The following is an 18414-nucleotide window of genomic DNA, read 5'->3' on the forward strand; positions in this document are numbered from 1 at the left end:
AGTAATTCACCTAAGTGATTATTTAGCCAGTATTGTACAGACTCTGCCCCAAAGTCCATGGTTTTAAACCAACTTACTATACTACTTCCCATTATACATACGGGGCTCCACAGCATAACAGAATCACAAGACAAAATGAAAAGCAGTGGATGGAGTACGATTCTTAAGCCTCAAGGCCTGGGTTTGAATCCCAGCTCTAGCCCTACTAGCTGGGTGGCCTGGACAAGATATATAACCTTCATTTGTAAAATGACAGTCATAAAGTAACTACTTCATGGGGTTGCGATGAAGATTAAGTAAGTAACACATCTAAAGGTACCTGGCACATCGTAAGTGCTGAGTGTTCATTATTTTTGTTGCTGCTGTTGCTTACCATTATTACCATTCTTTAACTCCAAAGTAAGATGATTACCTTTGAAGTCAATCCCTTAAATGTGACATGCCATTTAAGAAAGCTTATTCATTTTCTTTCATAAATGTTGGTTGATCTTATGACTTTTGACAGATGTAGTCTAGTAACATCAAGGAGAGAATGATCTCCTACACTTAACGTCCAGTTGACTTTAGAACAAGTATCTAAGAGCTACCAAGTCTGGCGGCATATTGGAATTAACTAGGGTGCTTCTAAAAACTGTCTGGGGCCTATCCCAAACGTAAAGCACTAGAGTCTCTGACAAGACTTGCAAAAAGCTCCCCTGATGATTCTGATGCAGCTGGTCCACAGATGAGCATTTGAGAATTACTGTACTATATAATTCTTTAAAGCGTAAAGAAACCAATCCAGAGAGATTAAAATCTCCATCTTTTCCCTAAATATGTTCCTGAGATCAAGTTCTATCAAAAGGCTGGAAAAATAAACCTCTCTGCTTTGGGACCCCTGTGAAGGGGAAGCCATTATATTCTCAACATTTATTACTGCCTAACGGAAACGAAACTTTTGGCATTTGGTATGACAATAATCACCTACTAGGTACCAATTGAGCAATGTATACAAAGATTTTTTGACTTCTCAAGTGTATAGTCCTGAGTTTTGATAAAATCTAATTGTTATTAAAAAGCAAAATATCCTAAAACAGAGACCAGTCACTTCAAAATAAAGGGATGTGTTCCTCCAATTTCATGTGTGCTGAAATGAGCATTGCTCTTTGATTCATACATACCTATTGTGGCTGCAAAGGCTATGCTCTCTTGGGTGAGCTGGGACATTGTTTTCTTTTCTTTCCTCTAGGTTGAACCCCAACAGGAAACACCTTCATCTAATCTAGGTTAGATGACAGTACTGCATGAGAGTTAGGGGACTGCACAGAACACTCCAAAGCCTGCTGGAAGAGCAGAATTCAGCAATTCACTTCTAAGTACGCGGGAACTCTTTAACACGTCACAACATAGACTATTTCTCAAACTACGACTAATCAGTTTAAAGGCTAATTCACAATTCTAGCTTCTATTTAGCATAATGACTAAGGACCTAGAGAACTAATGAGTTAGCTGAAAGAAAACTTACTCTTCCTTATCAAACTTCGTTAAGTTTGTGGTAACTACTTTTCATTTAAGTTACACCATCTGAGAAGAAATTAAGAATGTCTTTCTTTCATATGGCACTTGGTTGATTCAAAATTACATAAATAACATTAGGAAAACTGGTCTTTTAGGGTACACAGCTCATTATTAAGTATAAAAAAATAACGGGCATCCTAAATGAAACCTATCATCTTTATCATAATACACCCGTGGTCTGTGACTATTATTTCTATGGACTGAAATGGAACCTAGTAGTCTAAAGCTCTTGGTGTGGCCTTATGTTACTTGGGTGTTATTTATTTATTAAGAAGATGTGGTTTATTGTCTAATGTTCCTTTACTCAGAGTCCTGACTTCAGGCAACACTGTAAGGTAGGTCAAAAATATTATGTTCAGTGCCATACCTTTTACCCACCAGTCCTTGCTCTCAAACTGCTTTCTCTGTCCAGGGCCCACTAAACCTTTTCAAATAATGCTTTGTGCCTCTTACCTTTCCTGATCCAGCTCCCCCATCTAAACTTTTTTTTTCTTCTGCTTTTTATCCCCAAATCCCCCCAGTACATAGTTGTATGTATTTTTTTTTTAGTTGTAGGTCCTTCTAGTTGTGGCTTGAGGGATGCCGCCTCAGCATGGCCTGACGACAGGATCCGAACTGGCGAAACCCTGGGCTGCCAAAAGAGTGCGTGAACTTAGCCACTCAGCCACGGGGCCGACCCCCCATCCAAATTTAACTGTCCTTTACCCCACTTAGGGAAGACCCAATGGACTAATCTAATCATTACTGTCAAATTATGATACTAATGGCTGATACAGAACTAGTTAATTATGCCTCCTAGAACACATATTCATTTTCAGAACCCCAGAAAAACTACAGAAGGGAGTAACGCAGAAATTCCAGGGAAGGTCAGAGAAAACACTCATTTTTTCCTGTAAGTAGGGATCTATAAGTAGCTACCTCTTTTCTTTCAAGGCTGCCCTAACTCATAGATTCCAGTCAAACCATCCATGGTAGGCAGAATAATCCCCCTTTCCTCCAAAAATGCCTACATCCTAATCCCTGGGACCTGTGAATACGTTATGTTAAATAGCAAGGGGAAGACCATAGATAGAATTAAGGTTGCTAATCAGCTGACATTAAAATAAGAAGATTATCCTGGATTAAATGGGTTGGCCCAAGATAATTACAAGGGTCCTTAAATGAAAAAAAGGGAGACAGAAGAGTCAGAACCAGAGAGATGGCATCAAAAGAATGACTTGACCAGCCATCGCTGGCTTTGAAGATGGAAGGTAGGCATGAGACAAGAAAAGCAGACAGACTCCAGAAGCTAGAACAGGCAAGAATATAGATTCTTCCCCAAAGCCTCCAGAAAGGAATGCAGCCCTGGCAACACCTTGATTTTAGCCCCGTGCGACCCATTTCACTTTTGACCTCCAGAACTATAATAAATCCATGTTGTTTTAAGCAATTACATATGTAGTAATTTGTTATAGCAGCAATAGGAAACTAATAGACCACCAAAGTACACCAAGGGAGCTAGCATATTGATTTCCTTAAAATACATGCTTGGTATTTTTTCCTACCGGATTATTCTGCTGCTTTATAGAAGCTGCCTCATTTGTATTTGCTAGTGATTACACAACCTAAATAGATGACCAATTGTTGCGGCTGGAGATAAAAGTGTAAAAGAAAGATCCAACAACTAGAAATTAATGTACACTGTAAAAATATTTTTAAATGTTCAACTGGACAAAAAAGTACACCTAGTGAAAAGAAGTCATTGTCTGGTGGGAATGGGAGAAGGATGGTTTATCAAATGCAATTTAACAAAACTCTACTAAAGATCAAGGTATGAATGGTTCACCATGATTTACTGGCCTACATCATTTCAGCTCTGTCAGCATCCCACTCTACACTGTAGCACACTTGCCACTGATTTTATCTTGAATTTAGGGGACACGCCCATTTCCGGAAAACTACACTTGCCACCTGAAACTTAAAATCAGAATAGGTGGAATATCTATAGCTCCTTCAAAATAACTTATCCCAAGCATTATCCCAGAGTAGCTGTTTTATTCCATCTAAAAAAAATAACATAGGGGCCGGCCTGGTGGCACAGCAGTTAAGTGTGCACGTTCCCCCTTCGGCGGCCCAGGTTTCGGAGTTTCGGATCCCGGGTGCAGACATGGCACTGCTTGGCAAGCCATGCTGTGGTAGGCATCCCACATATAAAGTAGAGGAAGATGGGCACAATGTTAGCTCAGGGCCAGTCTTCCTCAGCAAAAAGAAGAGGATTGGCAGCAGTTAGCTCAGGGCTAATCTTCCTCAAAAATAAATAAATAGATAGATAGATAAAGGTGGTCTTTAAAAATAAATAAATAAATAAATACCCCTGAAAACACAGCCCAGTAAAAGCACTGACAGATTCTTAGTTGACAGCAAGAGAAATCCTTACTATGATTTGTAAACTCTTACAAAGCACAGATTCTCTTACTTTTTTGATCTGTCAAGAGACTAAAAACATACTATTCCATATGAATGAATTAAATTCCAGTGAATTAAATATTTTGATGGAAAGACATAATTTTGATTGTTTTTCTGCAAGAGGAAATCTGGTGCCCTCTGGTGTCGGAAAACAAGATGATCCATGTCACCTTTACAAACTAGCAGAAGTTTGGAACTGAAGAGCATATGCCAGTGCAGCACAGATATGTAATTACTTTCTAGTGGAAACTTTTGCTCATATATTATTAAATATTCCATTTTATTATGATGGAATATTAGAAAAGCATTATAAATAATTTGAGCCTCTTAGGTAAAAGAATACTTGCCTATATTTGTTGGAGACTTCAGCTTTACAGCAAGAAGAACAAAAGTGAATGATTTAAGATTTTGCAGCAAAAATAATGAATAAAAAGGGTATGACATTATTAGGCTAGTATGATTTATAATTGATTTTCCAATGTATTAGAAAATATTGAAGACATTCAAAACAGAATAAAACAGAAGATAACAACTATGATAATACTACCCAGCTAAAGAAGTAAAACACTACTAACAGAGTTTGGAGTCCGTTATATAGTACCCCAAATCATATTCCCCACCTCCTTGTAGGTAACCGCTTGATTGATTTGTAAATTTATTTTTCAGTTTTCTATACTTTCTCTAACACCATTACAGTGCTTCTAAAATTAAAAATTAACTTTAAAACATTACTTTGTTAAAAAAAAAAAAGCCCAGGTGATAGCAATTACAATTGGCGGTACAGAGCCAGGGAGTGGATTTAGCTACCTCCCCAGTTTGGGGACACACGAAGCTGATTTTGTGAGGTTCCCATGTGTGAGAAGAGTAGGCAAGACTTACACCTCAGCATGAGATAAGTTTTAAGGAGGTTTGAACAGGACAAGGAGACAGTGCCAGCAAGTGACTATGATTTTCAAAATGTGCATAAGGGCAGAAATGGGGCAATAAGGACGAACAACAGGTGGGCAGTGAATATTTTGGTTGACATGGTAAATAAAGCCAAATGTGGAGATTTAGAAGGAAAACCAGGCACAGTCTTCCCTGTGCACATAAGGCCAAGAGAGATGAAGGCATAGCCTAGTTCTATTTGTCAAACACAGCTAGAACTAAGCTCAGTCCTATGTGATAAACTCCAATTTTTTTGTGTCACCGGGGACTAGATGGCTGATAACTGTTTTCTCCCTTCCCCAAACAAGTTGGCCTTACATAAAATTTGGGAAAGGACAATATGCATCTTTGCTGTTCTCCTACTCCCCAAATGCCTTTTCCCTCCTGTGCCTGAGGAAGTCAGTACCTTCATGTTCCTGTCTAGCTGTCCAAAGCCTGCCTCCCTCAGGGCTTCCCCATGCTCCAGCAACCTAATAGCTCCTGTAAATCAGGTGATACAAGTAAAGCACCTTGCACTGTATCTAGCTTTCAGAAAAGCTCAATACATGTGAACTGCTACTATCATCACTCTCATCACCACACCTCTCCATTCCATCCCCTCCCTCCCCTTTGCTCCTAGTCAAAATTCTCATTCTCTTAATATCAGGCTAAGAAAAGCTATCTGACTATATTAAATGTTACTTGGGCATAAAAATTTATACCATCTTTTACTACATACAAGGAAAGCATAATATCAAAATATCTTTTCTTCTTCATATGGTTCTTCATCTAATTCCTTCTCAGCCTGGTTCTAGACAGCTGCCTTTCTTCTGTAACATCTATCAGAATTAATTCTCGTTGCTCTTGTTAATAAATCCTTTGTCAAGGAATCTATCAACTCACTTCTCAACCACTCAATTCCTTCTTTTTTTCTTCTTCTTCTTCTCCCCAAAGCCCCCTAGTACATAGTTGTATATTCCAGTTGTAGGTCCTCCCGGCTCTGCTATGCAGGACATCGCCTTAGCATGGCTGGATGAGCAGTGCTAGGTCCGCGTCTAGGATCTGAACCAGCAAAACCCTGGGCCACCAGAGCAGAGCACACAAACTTAACCACTCAGCCAGGAGCTGGCTCCCACTCAATTCCTTTTTATTGATCTCTTTCTTTCCAATAGTTCTCAACCCTGGCAACATATTGAAATCACTTGAAAATTTTAAAAAATATATATATATGTAGGGGCCAGTCCCATGCATGGTAGTTAAGTTCAGCAAACCCTGCTTTGGCAGCCTGGGTTCACTGGTTCGATCTCCGGCATGGACCTACAACACTCGTCAGTCATGCTGTGGCAGTGATCCACATAAAAAGTAGAGGAAGACACTGGCATGGATGTTAGCTCAGAGAAAATGTTCTTCAAGCAATAAAAAAAAAAGAAGAGGCAGATTGGCAATGGATGTTAGCTCAGGGCAAATCTTCCTCAGCAAAAAAAGATATATAGAAATATACGTGTATATATATAGTTAATATATATACATTTATACATATTTTCTATACATATATGTATATGTATAAATACACACACACACAGTGATGCCCAGCTTAGACCAAATGGAGCCCAGGCACTGGCATTTTTAAATTCTCCTGAGGGGATTCCAACTCGCAGCCAGGGTTAAGAACCACTGTTAGCCTCTACCTTTAAATCACTTACCATGACTGAAGCACTGTATACATCATTTATTTGTTCACTGCATACATTTAGCAACCATTTACTGAGCTCCTATTGTGGGCTCAGCCTGGAGCTACTCAGAACTCTCCAGCAGCTACATAGCATCCTCAGAATCAAACATAAGTTTCTGACCACTGCATCATAATTCTTCATCAGATGACCATTTCTCCTCTCTTCTTGGTCATCAATCTTCCTACTTCTGCACAATCTTCCTACCCTCTCCCAATCAATCTTGCTTCTTTGTGACTGCTCTGGGATTCTCAGTTACATCTCAAGATCTTGGTCAAAGCAATCCAGGAAGAAGTAAAATGTTTGCCAAAATTCACTATGATATGGCATTTCTGCAAATGCATAAGGGATCACTGATTTTCATATGTGTTTTCCCCATTCACTCAAAGGTCCCTGAGGGGAGGGATCATATTTCACTTATTGTTGTATCCTCAATACTTAGCACAGTTTCTGGCAAAGAGTGGACTACCCAATGGGCATTAGTTAAATGAAGCAAAGGATGAATGAAGAGTAAAGGTGTATGATTCTACGATGTTTTCTGAATCATCAAAGAATGATAAAATAAGTGAAGGGAAAAAATCTCCTTTTCTGAGAAGCCATGGTATAATGGTTAAGAGCATTAACTTTGGGAGCTAGATCTGCCACATACTTGGTTTGTGGGCCTAGAGAAGTTACTTAACCTCTCTCTGATCCTCAGTCTCCAGCCGTAAAATAATGATAATAATAGAAATTATCTAATAAAGTGCTGTAAGATTAAGTGAAGTAAAGAACTCAGACAAATACCCAGCATACACTAAGACCCGGTAGGCTCCCACAAGGTGGAATAATGGCTCCCCAAAGATGTCTGTGTCCTAATCCCTGGAATTTATGAATATGTTACTTTACATGGATAAATGGACTTTGCAGTTGTGATTAAGTTAAGGACCTTAAAATAGGAAGACAACTGGATTATCCAGGTGAGCCTAATATAATGGCAAGGGCCCTTAAATGGGTCAAAAAGAATATGTGACAAAGGTAGCAGAGGTTGGAGGGATGCCATTGCAGGAAGGAGGCCACAAGCCAAGGAATGTGGACAGACCCTAGAAGCTGGAGAAAGCCACAGACAGATTCTATTCCAGAGCATTCATAATGAATGCAGCCGGCCAACACCTTGATTTTAGCCCCGTAACACCCATTTTCACACTGTGACCTCTAGCACTATAAGATGATAAAACAGTGTGGTTTTAAGCTTCTACATTTGTGGTAATTTGTTACAGCATCAATAGGAAACAAATACATAACGGTTATATAAGTGTGATAATTGTTATTTTTTCCCCTCTCTGTTTCAAAACATTCCTGAGTTAATATCAATAGTGAAAAGCCATGTTGGTAGTATATATATCCTCGATATAATGTGTAGTATGATGAAATTAGATTTTAACCCTGTAGTCCTCCTCCCAAAAACCCATGTACAGAAAACAGTTAATATAGCAGGCTTGTCTGTACTTACAACATGGGCCCTTGGCTGACATCTGAGAACTTGAATTTCTAGAGGGCTCCTATCATCCTAATTGATAAGGTTAACTTACTGTGCCTAAAATGTTTACACAAACAATGTGGGTTATGCTGAACATCTGCTTTCTTCTGGAGTCTGGAATTTTGGTATGCGCCAGGCAGAAGGTGTCTACATGAACAATCCTGGGCACTGAGTCTATAACGAGCTTCCCTGCTACACAACATTGGACATGTGTTGTCACAACTTGTGCTAGAAGAATTAAGTTCATTCTATGTAACTCAATGGGGAGAGGACTTTTGGAAGCTTGTACTTGGTTTCTTCCTGACTTCATCCCACGCACCTCTTCCCTTTGCTGATGTTGGTTTATATTCTTACATGGTAATAAAACACAGTTGTGAGTATGACTGTAGGCTAAGTCCAGTAAGTCCTCTTAGTGAATCATCAAACAGGAGGGTGGTCTTGGGGACCCATGACACAACCCACAACCCCAGTCCAATCATGAGAAAAACATCAGAGAACCTCAATTGAGGGACATTCTTCCTCAAAATATCTAACCAGTACTCCTCAAAACTGTGAAGGTCATCAAATACAGGGAAAGTCTGAAAAAATGTCAAAGCCAAGAGGAGCCCAATGAGACATGACAACTAAATGTAATGTAATGTGGTATCCTGGATGGGATTCTGGAACAAAAAAAGGACATTAGTAAAAGACAGGAAATCTGAATAATGTATGAACTTTAATTAATAATAATGTATTAATATTAGCTAATTAATTGTGGCAAATGTACCACACTACTGTAAGATATTAATAATAAGGGAAATTGGGTGTGGGGCATATGAGAACTCACTGTACTAGCTTCACAATCTTTCTATAAATCTAAAATTTTAAAAAAATTTATTTGAAAGAATTCCTAATCACCTATTGTGCACAGAGTATTGTGTTAAGCATTAGAGAATTTAGATCTATGTAATTACTTAAGGTAAAGGCACTATCAATTCTATGTAATTTTGCTCCACACATTCACCTGAAATGGCAGGAAAATGAAGTTAAGATATTTAGTTATGTTCATTTAAATTGACTGCATATTTCTATTTTATTATCCTACAAGATGGTGACTTCTTGGAAGGTAGAAACAAATTAGAAGTATTAACCTATTGAGCAAGCCCTAAATATTTTTGCATTAATAAAATGCAGGGACAAACTTAATCTCAAATTATAATTTGACACAAAGTAGAGTGAGAAATAAACACTGATCTGTCTCAACATTTGACCAAAAGTCATGATGTTCTTTCAATCTATTGTCATCTTTCCTAAAAGACTATTTCATCACTATAGAAAAGACTGTTTTTTATGTTTAATAAAACCAGTAAAATATATGTCATCTAACTAAAATTGTCATATTTTCATTACTGAGGCTTTTCACTTCAATAAACCATTAATTTTCTGCTCGAGGAAGAGAATGAATGGGGAATAAATTGTCCAATATGCAGATTACTATTATATTTCAGAAGCAAAAATGTCTTCCTTTAAAAGGACAACCAAATATATATTTGAAATATGATTTGTGTGTGATTTGAAGATGACTAATCAAGTGATATAATATTAAATGGACTCCTTTAAAATCTGTGAAAAATTCAAAATGAGCCCTATGTGCAAATCCATGAAAATGAAACTTACTGCCTTTGTGAAAAATATATATGTTTTCTAGATAAACCTGAATAAGCAGGTCTTTAATATAATTTATAGGCCTCTATTCTCCTTAGTGCCTACATCATATCCTTGTAATAATACAAGTAGTCTTAACTCATTTAGTTCACTGAGAACAATGTAATATAATCATTGTACATGGCTCAGTGATTTATTAAAAACCATGATATTTGATCAATTATTTTCTATTCTCATGCACAACACTCCACAGAAACGTAAGGTAAACTCTCTCTTTTCAATGTAGCTTCCTGTGGGCTTTAAACGGATATTTTCTTTTATTCATATTAAATAGACTGAAGGTTAAGAAATGCAAACATAAGAATAAAATACTTTTTAAATAGAATTATTTTAAAATATTACACAACTATACTAGTGGCAGTTTTACTTTCTCTTAATCCAGAGGAGGAAACATTTTGCCTCAGAATGAAATTTTTGATTAATTTCCTCAAAATGCTGATTTTTAACCTATTCATAACTGTACTAACCACTTAGAGCAACTAGATGGGTCAAGGGAAATCTCAAAGGAAATTAGATAACAGTCTGAACTGAATTAAAATAAAAATACTACATAAAAGTCATAAGATGTAACTAGTGCAGCAATTAAAGGGAAATTTGTAGCATTAAATGCTTAGCTGAGAAAAAGAAAGATTTCCAATCAGTAATATGTTTCTATTATACAAGAGAAAGAAAAATAAAGTCAAAGCAAGCAGAAGTAAATAATAAAAGAGCAGAAATTAATGACTTTAAAAACAGAGAACAGTAGAAAAATAATTGAAACCAAAAGCTGATTCTTTGAAAAGATCAATAAAATTGATATCCCTCTAGCAAAATTGAAAGAAAAAAGAAAAGAGGAAGACACAAAATGCCATTATCAGGATCGAAAAGGAGATATCATTACAGACCCAAGAGACATTAAAAGGATAATAAAGGAATACTATGACCAATGCTACAAACATAATGTCAACAACTTAGATAATTCATTGAAAACAACAAACTACCAAAACTCACCCAATATGAAAGAGATAACCAGAATTGTCCCATAACTATTAAAGAAATTCAGTTCATGTTAAAAGCCTTCCAAAAAAGAAATCTTCAGGCCCAGATAGTTTCCTTACCAAACATTTAAGAAAAAATAATTCCCCATAATATTTTCGAGAAAATAAAAAAGAACACTTCCTAACTCATTTCATAAGGCCAGCACTACTGTAATATCAAAACCAAAACAGTACAAAAATAGAGAAAACTTCAGATCAATATCCTTCATCTCCAGAGGCAAAACAAAACAAAAAAACCTTCAAACATATGGCAAATAGTATCCAGCAATATATATAAAGAAAAATACAACATAATAAAGTAGTGTTTACTGTGAGAATGAAAGATTGGCTCAATATTTTATAATCAATCAATACTAACATTGAAAGCATGATCATATCACTTGATGCAGAAAAAGCTTTTCACAAAATTCAGCATCCATGAATGATAAAACTTTCAGCAAACTATGAATAGAAGGAAACTTCCTCAACCTGTTAAAGGGAATCTATAAAAAACCTACAACTAACATCATACTTTGAAAGACTGAATGCTTTCCTCCTAACATTAGGAAAAAGACAAGAATGTCTTTTCTGACCACTTCTACTCAACATTCTATGTGATGTTCTAGTTAGTTCAATAACACAAAAAACAAAAAACGTTCAAATTGGAAAGGAGGAAGTAAGGCTGACTTTATCTTCAGATAACATGATCATGTAAGTATAAAAATCCAATGGAATCTACAAAAAAGACTATTCCCAATAAGTAAAATTAGAAAGGTTGTAGGATATAAGATCAACTAAAAAAGTCAAGTGTATTTCTATATATTCATCAATGAATAATAGGAAATTAAAATTTAAGAAAACAATACCATTTACCAACAGTACAAAAAATACAAATACTTACAGATAAATCTGACAAAGGATGTCAAAGATCTGTACTCCCAACAACACAAGACAAAGTCAAGACAAAAATCAATTGTTTCTTTTTTTTAAAATTTTTATTGAGTTTATGATAGTTTACAACATTGTGAAATTTAAGTTGTACATTATTGTTTGTCAGTCATGTTGTAGGTGCACCACTTCACCATTTGTGCCCACCTCCCACCCTGCCTTTCCCCTGGTAGCCACTAATCTGTTCTCTTTGTCTACATGTTTAACTTCCACATGTGAGTGGAATCATACAGAGATTGTTTTTCTCTATTTGGCTTATTTCACTTAACATAATTCCCTCAAGGTCCATCCATTTTGTTGTGAATGGGACAATTTTATTCTTTTTTATGGCTGAGTAGTATTCCATTGTATATATATACCATATCTTCTTTATCCAATCATCAGTTGATGGGCATTTAGGTTGCTTCCACTTCTTGGCTATTGTAAATAATACTGCAATGAATATAGGGGTGCATGGGACTTTTGGAATTGTTGACTTCACATTCTTTGGATAGATACTCAGCACTGGGATGGCTGGGTTGTATGGTATCTCTATTTTAATTTTTTGAGAAATCTCCATACTGTTTTCCACAGTGGCTGCGCGAGTTTGATACCGGCAATGTATGAGGGTTTCATTTTCTCTACAACCTCTCCAACATTTGTTACTTTTTGTTTTGGTTATTTTTGCCATTCTAATGGGTGTAACGTGATATCTTAGTGTAGCTTTGATTTGCATTTCCCTGATGATCAGTGATGATGAATATCTTTTCATGTGCCTATTGGCCATCTGTATATCTTCTTTGGAGAAATGTCTGTTCATGTCTCCTGCCCATTTTTTGATTGGGTTGTTTGATTTTTTTTGTTGAGTTGTGTGAGTTCTTTATATATTACGGAGATTAACCCTTTGTCAGATATACGACTTGCAAACATTTTTTCCCAATTACTGGGTTGTTTTTTTGTTTCAATCCCATTTTCCCTTGCCTTGAAGAAGCTCTGTAGTCTGATGAGGTCCCATTTGTTTATTCTTTCTATTGTTTCCCTTGTCTGAGAAGACATGGTGTTCAAAAAGATCCTTTTAATACTGATGTTAAAGAGTATACTGCCTATATTTTCTTCTAGAAGCCTTATGGTTTCAGGTCTTTCCTTTAGGTCTTTGATCCATTTTGAGTTTACTTTTGTGAATGGTGAAAAAGAATGGTCAATTTTCATTATTTCACATGTGGCTGTCCAGTTTTCCCAGCACCATTTGTTGAAAAGACTTTCTTTGCTCCATTGTATGCCCTCAGCTCCTTTGTCAAAGATTAGCTGTCCATAGATGTGTGGTTTTATTTCTGGGCTTTCAATTCTGTTCCATTGATCTTTACACCTGTTTTTGTACCAGTACCATGCTGCTTTGATTATTGTAGCTTTGTAGTATGTTTTGAAGTCAGGGATTGTGATGCCTCCAGCTTTGTTCTTTTTTCTCAGGATTGCTTTGACTATCCAGGGTCTTTTGTTGCCCCATGTGAATTTTAGAATTCTTTGTTCTATTTCTGTAAAGAATGTTATTGGGATTCTGATTGGGATTGCATTGAATCTGTAATTGCTTTAGGTAGCATGGACATTTTAACTGTGTTTACTCTTCCTATCCATGCGCATGGAATGTCTTTCCATCTCTTTATGTCGTCATCAATTTCTTTCAGGAAAGTCTTGTAGTTTTCGTTGTATAGGTCTTTCACTTCCTTAGTTAAATTCATCCCAAGGTATTTTATTCTTTTTGTTGCAATTGTGAATGGTATTGCGTTCTTGAGTTCTTTTTCTGTTAGTTCGTTATTAGAATATAGAAATGCTACTGATTTATGTTAGTTGATTTTATACCTTGAAACTTTGCTGTAGTTGTTGATTATTTCTAAAAGTTTTCCAATGGATTCTGTGGGGTTCTCTATATATAAGATCATGTCATCTGAAAACAGTGAGAGTTTCACTTCTTCCCTCCCTATTTGGATTCCTTTTATTCCTTTCTCTTGCCTAATTGCTCTGGCCAAAACCTCCAGTACTACATTGAATAAGAGTGGTGATAGAGGGCATCCTTGTCTCATTCCTGTTTTCAGGGGGATGGCGCTCAGTTTTTGCCCATTCAGTATGATGTTGGCTGTGGGTTTGTCATATATGGCCTTTATTATGTTGAGGTAATTTCCTTCTGTCGCCATTTTGTTCAGAGTTTTTATCATAAATGGCTGTTGGATCTTGCCAAATGCTTTCTCTGCATCTATTGAGATGATCATGTCGTTTTTATTCCTCAATTTGTTGATGTGGTGTATCACACTGATTGATTTGCAGATGTTGAACCATCCCTGTGTCCCTGGTATGAATCCCACTTGATCATGATTTATGATCCTTTTGATGTACTGCTGAATTCGGGTCGCCAAAATTTTGTTTAGAGTTTTTGCATCTATGTTCATCAGCGATATTGGCCAGTAGTTCTCCTTTTTCATGCTGTCTTTGTCAGGTTTTGGTATCAGAGTGATTTTGGCCTCACAAAACGTGTAGGAAGTATTCCATCCTCCCTAATTTTTTGGAATAGCTTGGAAAGTATAGGTATTAAATCCTCTCTGAATGTTTGGTAGAATTCCCCAGGAAAGCCCTCTGGTCCTGGGCTTTTCTTCTTTGGGATGCTTTTGATTGCTGTTTCAATCTCTTTCCTTGTGATTGGTCTGTTCAGATTGTCTGCTTCTTCTTGACTTAGCTTTGGGAGAGTGTAAGAGTCTAAGAATTTATCCATTTCCTCTAGGTTATCCATTTTGTTGGCATATAGTTTTTCGTGGTATTCTCTTATAATCAATTGTGTTTCTTTATGCTAGTAATATACAATTGTAAACCAAATTTTTTTTAAAAAATTAACAAGAACACCAAGAAGTAAATATTTGGTTGTAAACCTGACAAAAACACACAGACCAGGTTCTGAATGCTAAAAACTACAAAATACTGATGAAAGAAATCAAAGAAGACCTAAATAAAAGGAGAGACATATCACATTCATGGATTGGAAAAATAGGAAAGATTTCAGGTCTCCCCAAGTTGATCTCTAGATTTAACATAATTACAATAAAAATCCCAACAGGATTTTTTGTAAATATAAACAGGCTGATTCTAACTTTTATATGGAAAGGCAAAGGAACCAGAATAACTAAAACACTTTTGAAAAATATTAAAGTTTGAGGAATCATAGTACCCTATTTTATGACTTAATATAAAGCTACAATAATAAAGAAAAAGGGCTGTTGGCAGAGTGAAAGACACAAAAATGAATTGAACACAGTCCTGAAATAGACTCACATGTATACAGTTGATTTTTCACAAAGCTGCAAAAGTATTTCAATGGAAAAAAGATTGTGTTTTCAACAAATGTTACTGAAACATTAAGGCATCTCAGTGCAAAACAATGAACCTAGACCTAAAAGTCACATTTTATTTAAAAAATTAACTAAAAATGAATCATAATCCTCAATGTAAAACTATAAAACTTTCAGAATAAGCCACAGGAGAAACTCTTCATAATATAGGGTTAGGCAAACAGTTCTTAGCTATGACACCAAAAGCATGATACATTAAAAAAAAAATTGAGAAATTAGACTTCATCAAAATTAAGTATGTTTACTATACAGGAAAAAAAATTGTTAAGAGAATAAAAAGACAAGCTATGGACTGGGAGAAAATCTTTACAAATCACATATCCAGTGAAGGGCTTATATTCAAAATATAAAAAGAACTCTCACCACTCAACATAAAGAACATAACCCAATTAAAAAATGACCAAAAGATTTGAACAGACACTTCACTAAAGAATATATAAAATGGCAAAATAAGCACATGAAAAAATGTTCAACATCATTAGGGAAATGCAAATTAAAACCACAATGTGATAACAGGACACATCTAGTGAATGACAAAGTAAATGATACTGAGACTAGCAGGTGCTTGTGTGGATACACAGCAAATGGAATTCTCATACACCCCTGCTTGGCATATAAAATGGTACAGCCATTCTGGAAAACAGCTTGACAGTTTCTTGTAAAGTGAAATATATACTTACCATATGATCCAGCAACCCCATTCCTGGGTATTTACCCTAGAGAAATGAAACTGAGATTCACACAAAAACCTGTAAACATTTATAACAGCTCTATTCAAATTTGCCAAAACCTGGAATAATCTACCTGTCTTTCAACAGGTGAATGGATAAACTGTGGTTCATTCATACAATGGAATACTATTGAGCAATAAAAAAGAACAAAACTATAGATATATGCAACAACTTGGTTGAATCTCACAGGCAATTGCACTGAGCAAAATAAGTCAGTTTCAAAAGGTTATATACTATGTGACTCTAATTTCATAAGATTATATTATTTTATAACATCAAAAAAACAAAATAAAGTAATAGAGAACAGATCAGCAGGTTTCAGGGATTACGGATGGGACAACAGTGTGATTATAAAGATATAATCAAGGCACAATCATAAAAGCAGAGAGGAGATTTTTAGGGTGATGGAACTGTTCTGTAGTCCCATCATGATGGCTGTTATATGAATCTACACGTGTTTAAATCATAGAGCTGTACACCAAGAATAAATCAATTTTATTTCACGATAACTACAAAAAATAAAAACAAAACCCCAAAAGACTATGCTGAATAAAAAAGAGGTTTGCTGGCTGAATGTAGTTCAGCACTGTCTTTCCCCAAAGTAGATGCTCAATTAACATTTGCTGAACGAAAACACTGAAAACTGGCTGTAGTTTCTGCTTCATTATCAATCTCATTTACATCCCTAAGCTTCAAAAACTTGAATATCTTTTTGTAGTACCATTAACATTTCCTAACATGGTATCTGCCACAGATGTCCACTTTGCAAAAAAACCATTAAAAATGTCAAGTGAAAGTCAGAAATCTAGTCAACCAATTATTTTAAACTTTTTAAAAATTATCATTAATAATAGGCAGCTTTTTCTTTCTACCTTGTAAGCTTATTTTCCTCATTAAACAAAGGGCAGCATCTATTTTGAAGTCTTTATCCAAAGGCATGGTATATAAAAGATATTTGATAAATGTTTACAGAATTAACTGATCTTTATTAAACATGGAATAAGCTGAATAGCTAAGCAATTAATTTTTCTGAAATATTAGCTCTCCCTAGGATTTAATTTGCTCGAATTAAGAAGATTGATTATTAAAAATTCTTCTTTCTGGCTCTAACCATGGTGTGTACTCACATTGCTAACTCAAGTCATTTCTATGCTGCTACACGCTTTTAAATTGTCTTTGCTAAGGAGACATTCAGCATTTGTTTGCCTCTAGCTTCTGTGCAACCAACCAAACATATTAGAATCCTGCCATGTCACCCCCTATACTGACTTTTCACAGGTTCAACTAAGATTCATTCATTCTGATCAATTAGCTAAGCAGATTGGTTAAATCACACGTGTGTGAATGAATAAAAACATCGTAAAAAAATTAACTTTGGTCTTATTTTGCTCTGTGTAAAACAGGGAGTTTAAATGCTGGAAAATGCTTAATAATATAGCTAAAGTCTTCAGAAGCACCCAGCCCAAGAATTAAATACATTTTTCAAATTGCAAAGATGTTATTTGCATATATTTACAGTACAGAACAAGGATAATTTTCATACTTCTTTTAAATTTCTATTTATAAAGAATTATTTTACAGCTCTCTACACTATTTTTAAGGTATTTCTTCTGAATAACACAAAATCATTTCCAATTTATCTAGTTTTAAGTTAAATTTTCAATAAAAATTTTGAATTTTACAGCTTCAATAAATTAAACTACAAAGGATATTACACTGGTGCTAAAATATATTCGTTTTTCCATTCCACAACATATGCTTTGATGTCACATTACACCATCACTTGCAAATAAACCAAACTGGAATGATCTTGTCAGAAACCAGTCAAAAATATAATAATTATCTATAACTATAATTATACTATCTAACCAAAAGATGAAAAATACCTAACCGGATTGAAGAACTTAATGCAGTAATATAATTTTATTATATCTATGACTAGGATCATAAACAATGAGTTCACTTAAACTGTTTTTAAAAGAATAAACTATTAAGTAAAGTTGCAGCTTTCTATATTTTAGCTCTGAGGACATTGTGAATATTCGACATACTGATTAATAAAGGCTATTATCTATTATGAACAAGTAGATAATAAAGGCAATTTGCAAAAAAAGTTTATATAGAACTACACTAGTCCTCAAACTTCCAAATGTTCACGAGCACCTTATCCATTGGCTTTAATTGGTTTCCTCAGCACCTCACATTTATTGTTCAGTGCCTTCACACACCCTGTCCTTGATCACATCATTATAGGTACAGGCGTTTAAATCATAGAGAAGCATACTCTCCTATAAAATTGCAGTAAGGGTCAACTATCCCTTAGATAATTTTCACAATTTAGCACTGTTAACCCTATCTAGAACCTGTGGGCACATAATTAAAGGTCCTTGAAAATATGCATTTAAGCTAAATGTGATGAAAGTGAAATGAGAAATGTCATTTCAAAAATCATTAAAACCAAGTTTTTGTAACACAGGTATTCAAAGTTAG

General features: G+C 35.5%; 1 protein-coding gene across 29 annotated transcripts in view; it reads right to left on the reverse strand.

The window, feature by feature from the left end:
* Positions 1–18414, reverse strand: part of RNF180 (ring finger protein 180) — a 276981-nt gene that overhangs the window by 135730 nt on the left and 122837 nt on the right. For 17 of the 29 annotated variants that reach the window (XM_070587474.1, XM_070587482.1, XM_070587472.1 and 14 more), the window contains one exon: positions 15874–15909. The exons of the other annotated variants lie outside the window; for them this stretch is intronic. In XM_070587474.1, coding sequence (XP_070443575.1) covers positions 15874–15909 — 36 coding nt within the window. The remainder of the gene's footprint in view (positions 1–15873; positions 15910–18414) is intronic. 29 annotated transcript variants of the gene reach the window in all.

This window comes from Equus przewalskii, chromosome 20 (genome assembly GCF_037783145.1).
Source record: "Equus przewalskii isolate Varuska chromosome 20, EquPr2, whole genome shotgun sequence".
Taxonomy (NCBI): domain Eukaryota; kingdom Metazoa; phylum Chordata; class Mammalia; order Perissodactyla; family Equidae; genus Equus; species Equus przewalskii.